We start from the raw sequence: 14655 nt of genomic DNA on the forward strand, positions 1-14655 counted from the left end.
TTTGATTTGACACTTATTTTTTTTCTGTGCATGTATATCTCTTGCGACAGCGATAAGTGCAATTGATGAAAATTTATTACATAAAATAAATAAACTTTCAAGAAAATAATACGTCGCACGCAAAGCGTTGAAACATATCAGCTGTTCTACTGTCACTTTGATAGCGAGTACACTCGTGACCATTAGTTTATCTATCTCTATATTGCCCGTTTGTTTTCAAGTCACGACGATACACTTCCGGCCGATACGATCGTCCAAGAAGATAGCAGGAAGTGGATTAACACAAGGTAGAAATTTACCGCGTCGAATATTCCACTCCGGATGACGTATACATTTAATCCGAGGGATCGATGCATTTTCGATGTTTTTGACTAACAAATTTCGAGGCACTTCTCCTCCTTTTCCACCTTCTCCTCCTCCTCTTCCTTCGAGGACGCAGCTGGCGCTGAATCATCATGGAACCCTCCGGCGTTGCCAGGGTTTCCGAAGTGACTCCGAGTAACTTATCGTTCATTCTTATCGAAGATGGGCCAGGAAAGTACGAAGTTCGAAGAGAGAACGAAAACGCAACCTTTCCTCTCATTTCTTCATTTCCGTCCGAGTCGGCGTGTCGCCAAAACTTGACACAATTGCCTCAGTGTTGCCATTTCCCTTTCAACCTTTTGGAGAAAGTTAAAGAACCGTGACTTTTAAATTCTCAATATGCTGAGCAAGCTCAAATTAAAAATCTGCCGAGAAAGCTGATGTCAACCTTTTCCCTGGCTCTCAAGTCGACAATGTTAACCACGTCGCCTCGATTAAGGAGATCAAAGAAGTCACGACTTGGACGACTTGGACGACTTGGACGAAATTGATCGCACTATCTTAAACGTCACGACTTGGACGCGAAGAGAGGGATGATGCTCGACCTCCGAACGTTCAATACGTGACCCCGGCGATCTCGTATAATTTTTAGATTATCGTCGCGCCGCGAGCGGCTCTTTGTCCCCGTTAAATGTTTGCGCGCGAAGCGCACGCACGCACGCAATTTCGCAGCGAGCGAACCAAGTGCAGCTCTGCGCTCGGCGGTTAGTAATTCAAGCGGCCACTTTGGGGGTAACAATGGCCGTAACAGTAGTAGATTCGCCCGTAATTTTACACTCGAGCCCATTTTCCCGCCGCTACAGTTTAAGCCTGATTCACGCTAACAGAGCGAGACGTTTATTGATGTAAAGTAAAGCCACTTTACATCGCGCGAAGAAAAGTAAGCGAACAATATAAGTGGACAATAAATCAAGACAGTTGCGAGAAAAAGAGCTCTTACAGAAATCGTACGTTTTAATCTCGCCGAATAAATTTTATTCCTGGATTGATCCAGCTCGTTGCTATTTTGGCAACAATTGTACACAGAAAAAAGGAAAAAACAATTGTACACATTCTTGTTTTGAAAATATATTTAGTTTAAACGTGGAAATCTTGAAATGAGATTATATCGCGTTAATTAAAAATATAATTGATATAATAATTGCTTACTTGAATGAAGCCATTTTATATAATTCAATCGAGAAAAATATATTCTTACGATTCAAGATTTAATTTTCTCGAATGAAAAGAAACAATGTTGGATAGAAAATAACATTTTTAAATCAAAGATTATAATTTTCTTAAAGTAGAATTAAATAATTATATATTCTTGAGGTGACAATTACAATGTTAAAATAAGACTATAATATTGTTAAAATTTAAAACGATTAAATTCTTCTAAGAAGATTATAAATTGTTGCGTAAATATGAAACAATGAACGCGTTAGTTTAGTATATAAATTTTGATCTGACACTCTCTTATTTTTTTTCTGCGTATAAACATATAAATTCAGTACACAGGAAAAAAAGGATATTATTTTGAAATAAGATTATATCGCGTTAATTAAAGAAAAATATAATTGCTTGAATAATTGCTTACTCGAATGAAACCATTTTATACAGTTCAATCGAGAAAAATATATTCCTACGATTTAAGATTTAATTTTCTCGAATGGAAAAGAAACAATGTTGGATAGAAAATAACATTTTTAAATCAAAGATTATAATTTTCTTAAAATAGAATTAAATAATTATATATTCTTGAGATGACAATTACAATATTAAAATAAGACTATAATATTGTTGAAATTTAAAATTATTAAATTCTTCCAAGAAGATTATAAATTGTTGCGTAAATATGAAACAATGAACGCGTCAGTTTAAGTATATAAATTTTGATTTGACACTCTCTTATTTTTTTTTCTGCGTATAAACATATAAAATCAGCACACAGGAAAAAAGGATATTATTGTTTTGAAAATATATTTAGTTTTAACATGGAAATCTTGAAATGAGATTATATCGCGTTAATTAAAGAAAAATATAATTGCTTTAATAATTGCTTACTTGAATGAAGCCATTTTATACAGTTCAATCGAGAAAAATATATTCTTATGATTTAAGATTTAATTTTCTCGAATGGAAAAGAAACAATGTTGGATAGAAAATAACATTTTTAAATCAAAGATTATAATTTTCTTAAAGTAGAATTAAATAATTATATATTCTTGAGATGACAATTACAATGTTAAAATAAGCCTATAATATTGTTAAAATTTAAAACGATTAAATTCTTCTAAGAAGATTATAAATTGTTGCATAAATACGAAACAATGAACGCGTTAGTTTAAGTATATAAGTTTTGATTTGACACTTCTTTTTTTTTCTGTGGAACAAATGCCATTCTATGAAATATCATTGCATGATAATATATTATTACATAATGTTAAAGGGTCGTTGCTGAAAAAAATTGTCGGGTAATGTGAGGCTTAAATTCGCGTACCAGGATTGGGAGAAAAGGATGGCAACGGCATATAATCGAACGCCCTAACGACCAGCACCCACCCTGGCAATTATGTCTAGCTTTTACAAAATTCGAGACTTTGTTGCATCAGTCGTCGCGATAATAGATCTCGCAAAACTCATGATAGACGCGAAAGTGTAATTGAGATATAATTAATGAGGACACGAGATACGTGGAATCTCGAATTATTGATATTCCCGATAATCACCGCAAAACGATTATTGCAACCATTGGAGCAGGCGATCGATAACAGCGTAGCATAATATTTATAAACGTAGATATCGAGATACACGCTCTCGTTTGCGTATAACTGTTATTAAGTCCATTTCTTGAAATCTCGAAACTAGAATATGCAAGTTTCTATTTCCGTGATGGAGCGAAGAAACGTGATGGAGACTTGATCTCTGATCAAATTCCAGAGATTGTACGATTTTAATGTATATACTAATTTCATCTCGATTTTCAATCATTTATAATATGTTTGCATATATTATATGAATATATTATGTTTCAATAAAATAGAATAATTATACACAGAAAAAAAATAAGTGTCAAATCAAAATTTATATACTTAAACTACGCGTTCGTTGTTTCGTATATACGCAATATTTATAATATTCTTAGAATTTAATAATTTTAAATTTCAACAATATTATAGTCTTATTTTAATATTGTAATTGTCACCTCAAGAATATGTAATTATTTAATTTTATTTTAAGAAAATTATAGTCTTTGATTTAAAAATGTTATTTTCTATCCAACATTGTTTCTTTTCCATTCGAGAAAATTAAATCTTAAATCGTAAGAATATATTTTTCTCGATTGAACTATATAAAATGGCTTCATTCAAGTAAGCAATTATTCAAGCAATTATATTCTTCTTTAATTAACGCAATATAATCTCATTTCAAAATTTCCACATTAAAACTAAATATATTTTCAAATAATATCCTTTTTTCATGTGTGCTGAATTTATATGTTTATACGCAGAAAAAAAATAAGAGTGTGAGATCAAAATTTATATACTAAACTAACGCGTTCGTTGTTTCATATATACGCAACAATTTATAATCTTCTTGAAAGAATTTAATAATTTTAAATTTCAACAATATTATCGTCTTATTTTAATATTGTAATTGTCACCTCAAGAATATATAATTATTTAATTTTACTTTAAGAAAATTATAATCTTTGATTTAAAAAAGTTATTTTCTATCCAACATTGTTTCTCTTCCATTCGAGAAAATTAAATCTTAAATCATAAGAATATATTTTTCTCGATTGAACTATATAAAATGGCTTCATTCAAGTAAGCAATTATTCAAGCAATTATATTCTTCTTTAATTAACGCAATATAATCTCATTTCAAAATTTCCACGTTAAAACTAAATATATTTTCAAATAATATCCTTTTTTCATGTGTGCTGAATTTATATGTTTATACGCAGAAAAAAAATAAGAGAGTGTGAGATCAAAATTTATATACTAAACTAACGCGTTCGTTGTTTCATATATACGCAACAATTTATAATCTTCTTGAAAGAATTTAATAATTTTAAATTTCAACAATATTATCGTCTTATTTTAATATTGTAATTGTCACCTCAAGAATATATAATTATTTAATTCTACTTTAAGAAAATTATAATCATTGATTTAAAAAAGTTATTTTCTATCCAACATTGTTTCTCTTCCATTCGAGAAAATTAAATCTTAAATCATAAGAATATATTTTTCTCGATTGAACTATATAAAATGGCTTCATTCAAATAAGGAATTATTCAAACAATTACATTTTTCTTTAATTAACGCAATATAATCTCATTTCAAAGTTTCCACGTTAAAACTAAATATATTTTCGAAACAATAATATCCTTTTTTCCTGTGTAATTAATATAGATATATTGCTCGATTTCTCGTTATGTAAATAATCCAACAAATTGTCAACATCGATTGTCCACTCTTTAATAAAGAGAGCGCCTATTTTAGAATAATTCATTAAAAGCATAACATTTTTTTGCAGGATGCCAAATTAAATAAAATTTGCAAGAATTTCGCGGGTCAAAGTTCACATACCATTCCCTCGTCTATCGATGTCTCTTCCTCAAAGTAACACTCGTCATCATCCTCCGGTGTCAAGGCTAAATTAGGGACCTCCTGCGACTCCTCCTTGATATCTTGCCTCCTCATCCAATCCATAATGAGATAATCCTCGCTTGCTTTTTCGTTGACTTCAATTCTTTTGATCGCCTCCTTCGAATCACGTGTCTCGAGTCATCACTCTAAACTCTAGCGTGTCTGTCACTCTCGAGTTGAGAAGAAATCAACGAGTTTCCACTCGTTATCGTTCATCGGCCACGCTCCGATTACGCGGAAATTATGGGAGCGCGTTTGACATTTGCGAAATGTCAGCTTCTCCCTCTCCTTCTCGCTCTCTCTCTCTCTCTCTCTCTCTCTCTCTCTCTCTCTCTCGTTAACCAAGCCGGCTAACGAGATACGCGCTTTTCGAGATTGCGACCGAGAACAGGGACGCGATCGATAGTTGCACCTCTCTCGTCGCGATTCGCACGTGCTTCGCCGGGAAAAAGGACGCGTCAAGAGAGAAAAGGCCGGGCACTTCTCGCACTTTAGCCCGGACCCAGGATGAACCTCTTCTTCTTCCTCGAGTCTCCTTCTCAAGTGTCAATTCGAGATGAATCTCCTGCGTCTGTGGATCCACGTCAAGCTCGTCAACGTCACCTCGCGTGCTTCGGGAAGCCGTCTATCGCGGAAGCGGATGGACGGAGGGTCGGCGCATCGATCCGTCCCGAATTACAAATTCACGATGCTGGCCGTCGATCTTCGAAGGCTGGAGTCCCAGCTGGAGCCACGGGAGCTCACTCGTGTCCGGGAGTAATGATCGGCGAGGCTGGGAGTCGAGGACTCCACGAGGAGAGACGGCGTCGCGGTAAAACTGCACGATACAAATATATATATATATATATATATATATATATATATATATATATTTATGCACGCACATGCGTCGCACACACGTCCATACGAACGCCCGCACACATGCACGCGAGAGAGAAGGAGATCCTCGCGCAGTCTCGCATGGAGCCACGCACTGCCGAGGTGCAGCTGCAACTGTGTGTGCAGGCTGGGAATGCTGGAGGTGGTATGGAGGCGGCTTGGTGGGCGCACTCGCTGCCTGGTCCCTCTATTCTTCATCCGCGTCTCTCTCGCTCCATTTCGTCCCCTTTCTCCGTCTCTCTTTCTCTCCCCGCGTCCCGTTCACCCTTCTCTCCTCGGGTGTCCCCCTTCCCCGAATAGTCCACTTTTCTGTCTCCTTCTCGACTGTCTCCTTCTCGCTCCAACTCGTCGATTTGCCCCCATGCCCTGGCCCCCCTCTCTACTTTTCTCCCTTCAAAATTCCCGCTGGATCCTGCCGTCTCTCTTCTCGAGTAGGGTTGCACAAGACCCAAGATAACATTCGTAAAAATATTGTATTGGTATTGAAAATTTTGAAAAATTTAAATCTTGTCTTGGTCTTGAGTGAATATTGGTAGCAAAAATCTCGTCTTGTCTCGATTTTATTAACAATTTTTTGTCTAATATTGAAAAATTATTTAAATAATGTTTAACATAATTTTTGTAATGTAATTTGAAATAATTATTACTATTGTATTATATTTTAATTATAATTATTACTATGTAATCGATATAAATGCTGTCTATTTACATAAAAAAACATTTACCGTTTCATGGAAAACAGAAATTAATAACTATTTACAGGCTCCAATGGAATGTGCAGATATAAATATTTTGGAGCGGTAAAAAAATCAGGTTCATATTTATCCCACATTGTCAAAAATTGCTCGAGACATTTTAAGTTTAACTGCCTCGTCCGTGCCAGTAGAAAGACTTTTCTCAATAGGAACTCTGACTATGTTAAAAAAATATAACCAGATTACAAAATAAATCTTTAAAAGCACTAATGTGCATCAATTCCTGGGTGAAATGCTCTTTAATGTCTAAAATTTGCAAGTTTGATTTCTAATTTATAAAAATGTTATATTGTATTAATATTAAATGTTTTTAAATTTATCAATATAAATATTCTTATTGAATAAAATTTTTTTAAATTCAAATATAAATATTTTAGTTTTTTTGAGAACCAATAATCTTGACAAGACTAATAATCTTGAGAGTCTTAGTCTTGGTATTGTCTTGATAACTAATTAAAAATCTTGTCTTGAAATTCAAGACAAGAAAAGACAATATCAATTCTAATCTTGGTATCTCGTGCAACCCTATTTATCGTTCCCTCCTGAAAACCATCCACAATTGTATTTTTGAGTCTGCAAGGTTGAGTTTTTCGCCATCTTTTGGCACTCTTGTTGCCTCCTTTCTCTCTTCCGGATATTATTTCCTTCTTTCTCGAAGGAGTCATCGTCTCCGCGGTTTTTCCAATTCATCGTCTTTATCCAATTTCGTGTTCTTGACATGATTCAGACGTCGTTACAATCGGAATTGTTCACTCCCGTCTCTATCCTTCTTTGTTCATTTTCCATGGCTGTTTTCGACTTTCTCTTTCCTTCTCCTCCTCGCGTTATCTCCCTCCAGCGCGCATTCCAATGTTCTTCCTTCTCTCGTTCATTCTCTTATGTTAGAGAGCTATCTTCTCGCTCTATTCGCCGTTATTCTTCCTCTCTCTCTCTTTGTCCGAGGCTGGCCGGAAGGCAACGCTAGAGTTGAGCAGGGAAGAGGGGAGAGCGTTCTCCAACGAGGGGGTGATGGTCGAGGGTTCTCCATCTCCCTTTTGGTAGCCGAGATTCGTTCTCCATCTCTCTCCTTCTCTTTTGGTGCCTCATCCACCCCCACCACGACGTGGTCCTCCCCCTCTGCTGCGAGTTCCATGACTCCTTCCCTTCCGCGCGACGCTGCCATGAGTTCAGGGACGATCTCCCTTCAGCGGAGACCCAGGCACCGTCCTGAGGGATCCCCGCAAACTGCGGCTTTGTTTTTACATCGATTCGACCAGATCCGTATATTTCTCCAGATTCAATCTCTGATGTTTAACGTAAATGAATAAACGTGGAATTAAATTTGATTGATAATTAAAAACACTTTTTTTTAGCAAGAACCTCGAGGATGCATTTTAAACGTTGACATCTCTCATGAGATAATTTCAAGAAAATTTTTTAAAATCCTAAATTTATTATTAAAAAATTTTTTAATTTTTTAAGAAAATTTTAAAAATTACAATAAAATTGTATTGTAATTTTCTATTTTATATTTTACTTGATTAAAGGACCCATCATTATCTTTCATTTTAACAATTTTATCGAGATAAATTGTAATTAAAAAATCAACACTGAAAAAAAACTTGCTTGAAAAGGCCAAATTTATTTTGCCCAACTAAATATATTGTCCGATACGTTCAAATAAATATAACTAAAATATTTCGAAATAATTTGTTAATGTAAACAAAGCTTATTCAAAACATAGAGTTCAGTACAACGATGTACAGTTACTGCAATAGAATATTTTTTTGGTAAATTTTCAACCAAATTTTTTTTCAGTGAAGAGAAAAATCTTGATACATATACAGGGTGTATCTTAAAAAGCTCCCACTAAGCAAATAGTGTTATTCCTGATTAAAAACCGTGTCAAAAAATGCTCCTGAATCATTTCCTTTTTTTTCCAAGATTCATTAAATAATTAATCAGATTTAAGTATTAAAAAGATTTCTGAAAAGATGAATTGTTTAAAAATTAACACAAAACAGTTTATTTTTTTTTGCTTATCCAAATCTTCATATGTTGATAACGAGGAACTTTGTCTTTTTATTGGCGTGACTTTACTCATTAATTATTGCTTTATTAAGCATTATGGAAAAAAAATGGTTCAGGACTTTTCGACTCGATTTTTAATCAGGAATAACAAATAATAAAAAATTTGTGTGTAAATTTACAATTATTATAGTGGGTAATATTGAGACCAACTATTAAAGGTGTATATTTACATACATTAGTAAATTTACATTTCATAGATAAAATTATTATCTTAAATGGTAAGTAAGCATCTGGTACTAATAAGTTTACATGTTAGAAGTGGATTTCTAGAAATGTTTATGTAATAATACATTTTGTATATGTATTTATACAATTTCACATATTAAATTTAATTTAAAATTACATACATAATTAGTGTAACAATTACGCTATTTATGACGAAAATATATAAATTCATGTACTTTTACAAAAATTAGTTATTTTACTCTTTATTGTGTAAATATTCGTTTATTAAGTGTAATTTTTAAATGTTATATAAATGTTACAAAAAATTGTACATTTACATAAAATCCAAAAATTACACTTTTAACCTTGTAATTTCTCATCAAATATAAACGAATATTTACACAATAAAGAGAGTAAAAAAACTAATTTTTGTAAAAGTACATGAATATATATATTTCCGTTATAAATAGCGTAATTGTTTGACTTTGGCACTGATTATATGTGTAATTTTACATTAATTATACTTTTTTTACAGTACAGGACCATCTTGAAACATCAGAGATCTCGTTTTCCTCGCGATTGCATCCAACACACGCGACAATGAATTATCTCGGGATATGCATCGATAACTGTCGTTCATGGAAGACTGAGAAACACGATCTCTCGCTCGCTAGACCATCGACTAGACGCACGTGTTGTGTATCGTAAAATCGATATTCGACACCTCGTAAGAAAACATTGTGCAAGCGATTCGGTCACGCGTCGTTGCGTCCAAATGAAAATGCGATGCATCCCTGGATCAGAGAGAAACGGGGGGGTAAACGTCATCGAGCTTATATTTTTAGGGATTCCTAAAATAAACAAGAAATACAAGTCAACGAGAGGCTTCTCTTTCCTCCATCTTGCGCGAAATGAATTTTCGAAAACAAAATTTCGAAAAAACTGACAAACATCCATGCATAAAATTACTACGCGTGAGGCATCTGAAGTTTCGAGTCTCGTTGGGTAAATCCATCCCTGAAGAGAAGGAGGACCGCTGTATTTTTAATAGGTGCGACGAGGACAGCAGATACCTAGGGCACGAAATGTAGGAGAAAAAGACGGAATGGGCGAGAAGAGGAGGGAACGAGCGGGTGTCCCTGAGAAGGATAAACGTGTCGCATGCGAACGAAGAGAAAGATAGGTATCCCCAGTAACGTACCGAATTATTTGTGGAATGTGGTTTCAGGCACGATCGGATGCTTCATCGGCACTCGTCACTTACATTTTTCCTCCTCCATTTCTATTCCATCGAGGGAGACATATTTTCCCTCCTTCTCTATTTAACATAATCTACACGTATAGTTCATGCAAAACTCAGAAAACAACCAAGTAACATTTATATAACTGTTAGTAACATGTTATGTAACTGTTACATAACAGTTATATTGTTGAGTGGGAAATTATAACTAACAGTTATATAATGTTTGCATGTTATGTGGTGTTTGCTGGGAAACACTCCGGTTTTTTATATCTATTTTTCAAAATATTGAGAATTTAATGAAAATTGTACAGAATGTCCTTATATATGTTTCGAATCTTCAGTACAATTTTTAAATCGATTCACTAAACCGTTCACAAGTTACAAGGATTTTAATTATATTTTTTAATTATTAATTATTAAAGATTTTAATTATTAATTATTAAAGATTTTAATTATATATTTTAATTTCAGTAGAATTTTTAAATCGATTCACTAAAGCGTTCACAAGTTACAAAGATTTTAATTATATTTTTTAATTATTAATTATTAAAGATTTTAATTATTAATTATTAATATTTAATTATTAATTATTAAAGATTTTAATTATATATTTTAATTTCTGTACAATTTTTAAATCAATTCACTAAAGCGTTCACAAATTATAAGGATTTTAATTTGCACCGAATTAACATGTGTTCTTATGGGAAACGTATAATCACGTCGATTTAACTGATAAAAACACATGGAAATAATATTCAGAATTTGTTTGCAAAAATTTAGATACAGAGGAAATATTTGGTCAAATAATATTATACAAGTACTAACTGGTTAAAAAGATATGAAATACAATTCAATGAAGTTAGCCATGTATCTGTCACAAGGCGAAATTCTCTGCCAAAAGTTAATCGCGATTTCGATTAACAAAATTCGGAATATTTCAGTAAAACCGCTATAATAAAATAATAATAATAATAATAATATTTTTTAGTAAAAAAAATAAATATTAAAAAAATACATCTTTGCACTGTAGCTAAGATTCCACACAATTTCTCATACTCAAAATACACCAAAAGTGGATATTCGTCAATATTGATTTTCAGCTATTTTTTGCTGGGATTGTACATGCAAAACATCCTTCAAATTCTTACGAAGATCTTCAATTGACAGTATAATCGATTAAAAAAAAAAAGAGACACGACAAGCTCGTCGTTAGCAGCTTAATAGAGACGCTATCTTCACATAATCGCATAATCACGCGATGACGTAGCGCTATGAAAATCCAAAATTTTTCCCCACTATTGACTTCTCGAGTTCCAATACGCTGACTGTTACGTCACTGAATTCAAGATAGGCAGAGAATGAACGGTAGAAAGGGATCGACCGAAGAGAAAAAAGGAAAACGAGAGAGAAAGAGAGAGATGGGGCGAGAGAAGGGAGAGGGGAAGGGTGAGAGGAGAAGAGTGGGAGACGTGATGCTGGAACGTGTGTTAGTCACGGGTTGCCCATAGCAACCCACGCGGCTAATGCACGCATTATAGGCGCCTCGGACAGACCATGATATACAGGGTGTCCCCAAAGTCGCACCGGTGCTAATGATATTTCGTAAACGATTATTAAAAAATGTATTATTAAAAAATTATTAAAAGATTATTAAAAAATATATATCAATATCATCAATATCATTAATATTTAATTTTAATTGAAAATTATTGAAAATGATTAATTTAAGATTATTAAAGATTATTAATTTTAATTAAAGATTATTAAAAAATATATATCAATATCATAAATATATCAAAAATATATATCAGTATCGTTAATATTTAATTTTAATTAAAGATTATTAAAAATTAATAATTAAAGATTATTAAAGATTATTAAAAAATTATTAAAAGATTATTAAAAATTATTAATTAAAGATTATTAAAAATTAATAATTTTAATTAAAGATGGTTAAAAAATATATATCATATATCATCAACATCGTCAAAACTGTCTTTTAATTATAAGGAATTGAGAAAACAATTTTTTGACATCAATTTTTGGAGATCCAAAAATTTTTTAATTTCGATTTCGAGTTATTTTTGCGACACGATACCTCGATTTGCGACATATTTCATATGAATGAAGAAGCCTGGAAATGCTCGAACACCAAATCTTCGCCGAAAAAAGAGCTCGCTTTGAGTTTGTCGCAGAATCGAGGGCGAAAGATTCGTGATTTCTGTCGCACTCTGTATACACGGAGCTATCGTGCACGCCGCGTACTACGCATCTACTACGTGTGCGCGCGCGTGCTACGCACACACGTGTCGCTCAAGTTAATTGATTTTGCCTCCGTCGACTCGATTCGGGACAAGCAACCGCGTTATCGGCCACTAAACACAAATACTCGCGAAACATAGACGCAAAACTGTCTGAAATCACAGGGGATGAGAGAAGATTGAAAACCCTCTTTGTGACTATCTTTTTCAGCTCTGACAATCAGAGGATATTTTTCAAATCATATATATATATATATATATATATATATATATATATATAACATTAATTAATAAATTAATATATACTACTTATTTAATTAATTAAAATATATGTACATTAATTTAAAAAATCGATATCTAATATAATATATCAAATAATATAATAACATAATACAAAATAATATAATATATAAATACATACTTTTAACATTAATTAATAAATTAATATATGTTAGTTATTTTAATTAATTGAAATATATATACATATATTAATTAATTAAAAATGCCTTGATATCTAATATATGTATTTTAAATAATTAATTAATAAAATGCAATGCTATTTAGATATATTGTCAGTAGGACTATTTTTTATATAAAGAAATATTTAAGGAATGTTAAGTTTTTATTATGAAAGGATCTCGAAACAATGGTCTGGATTCCAAGATAATGTGCAAATGTTTCACATGGGATTCCAGTGCACTATAAATGCTGAAATGTAGCACGATTGCAATCTCATTCTACATTAATATGTAAGAGAGTCTACCATACAATAAACATTTTATTCTAATACAATATATATGAAATCTATACTATATCATATATATATATATATATATATATATATATATATATGTATATATATATATATGAAATAATTGCTCTACACAATATATATGAAATAATTGACTTTTAGATAAGAGATCAATTATATAAGATAACGAAGAATAGTATGAAATAAATATTTTAGATTCCCGATATTTCTCCGTTTTTTTTTTAAGGATCAAATATCTCACGTAAGAAATGTACTGACTTTTGATCGATTCATTCTTCCTGGGCCTAATGACTGACATTACACGAGCAAGTATAACGATGTCAGATCACTCACAAGTGACGCAGCTTTTTTTTCTCTCGATCTGATCGCTGGATAAAGATTGCAAAAATCGATAAAACGACGAACGAACCTTTCGTGTTACGCGTGGGTGCGAGATGATTACGAAGAGGTATCTTCATTTTCAAGAGAAAGATGTTATTCCCTTCGTCCAATCAATCAAAAGTCGTATTTTATATCGCCATAAAAACGCACCATGGGACATTTTACGAGCGATATGAAAGTATATATATGTCCCAAAAAGGTCGAAACGACAAGATTTAGAATAAAGAGACAATACTCTTTGATTCAGCAAAGAATAGGTAATAATATCTTTATGTTATTTTAAGGAATTGTATCGGGATTTAATTAATTTTTAATTTCGTACTTTATTAGAATAATTATTTATAATAATATTATTATTTAAATAATATTATTATTATAAAATTATTATAATAATATTATTATTTAAATAATAAAATTATAATAATAATAATTATTATAATAATTAATTAATCAGGTATTTTTACTTTTCCGATCTTTGAGCGTTAAAATAAATGCGTTATTTATACCGAGTCGTTATTTATATCAAGTTTCTAGTATCTAAGCAACGGTTTCGGAATACTCTATAGAGTGAGAAACACAAAGGTGATAGCCGGAAGTCGAGAGACAATCCTGTTGTAACGAATCCGACAAGGTTTCGAAGCCACGCATGAATTAAACATACAATAGTCGCCATTCAACTTTGGGCGTCCTGACGCTATAATTCTGTAAAAAAAAAGTTTAGCCCGTATCTGAAGCTTTTCCCGTGGAAAACTGGCGGATTATTAACTCGCACACTGAGGGAAAAATTCTTTTAAACCAAATAAATTTGTTTTCTTGAAACTTTTACTTTAAATGGAAGGAATTGTTTATTTCATTTAAGCAAAAGCATTTAATTTCAATTAAATATGCATGTTATATTAAGTACATTATTTTTATTTATATATTTTTTATACTTAAATACTATTTTCGTAAAATATATACTATAATTTATTAAATTAAATATATTATTTTTTCAAATAAAAAAATTTGAAATTTTTAGGAATAGAAAATGCATTTTAATAAATATTTTGTAAAATTAAAATAAAAATATTTAATTAAAGATTATATTTTTTTAAGCATGTATATTTTTTTAAACATATGTAAACAA

General features: G+C 31.9%; 1 protein-coding gene across 3 annotated transcripts in view; it reads right to left on the minus strand.

The window, feature by feature from the left end:
• LOC105252481 (amyloid beta A4 precursor protein-binding family B member 1-interacting protein) overlaps positions 1-14655 on the minus strand; it is a 189263-nt gene that overhangs the window by 73193 nt on the left and 101415 nt on the right. Inside the window, exon 1 of one of the 3 annotated variants that reach the window (XM_011259864.3) lies at positions 4944-5816. The exons of the other annotated variants lie outside the window; for them this stretch is intronic. Coding sequence (XP_011258166.2) covers positions 4944-5066 — 123 coding nt within the window. The 5' untranslated portion in view covers positions 5067-5816. Of the gene's footprint in view, positions 1-4943; positions 5817-14655 lie in introns of those variants that run through there. 3 annotated transcript variants of the gene reach the window in all.

This window comes from Camponotus floridanus, unplaced genomic scaffold, assembly GCF_003227725.1.
Source record: "Camponotus floridanus strain SB8 unplaced genomic scaffold, Cflo_v7.5 scaffold3, whole genome shotgun sequence".
Taxonomy (NCBI): domain Eukaryota; kingdom Metazoa; phylum Arthropoda; class Insecta; order Hymenoptera; family Formicidae; genus Camponotus; species Camponotus floridanus.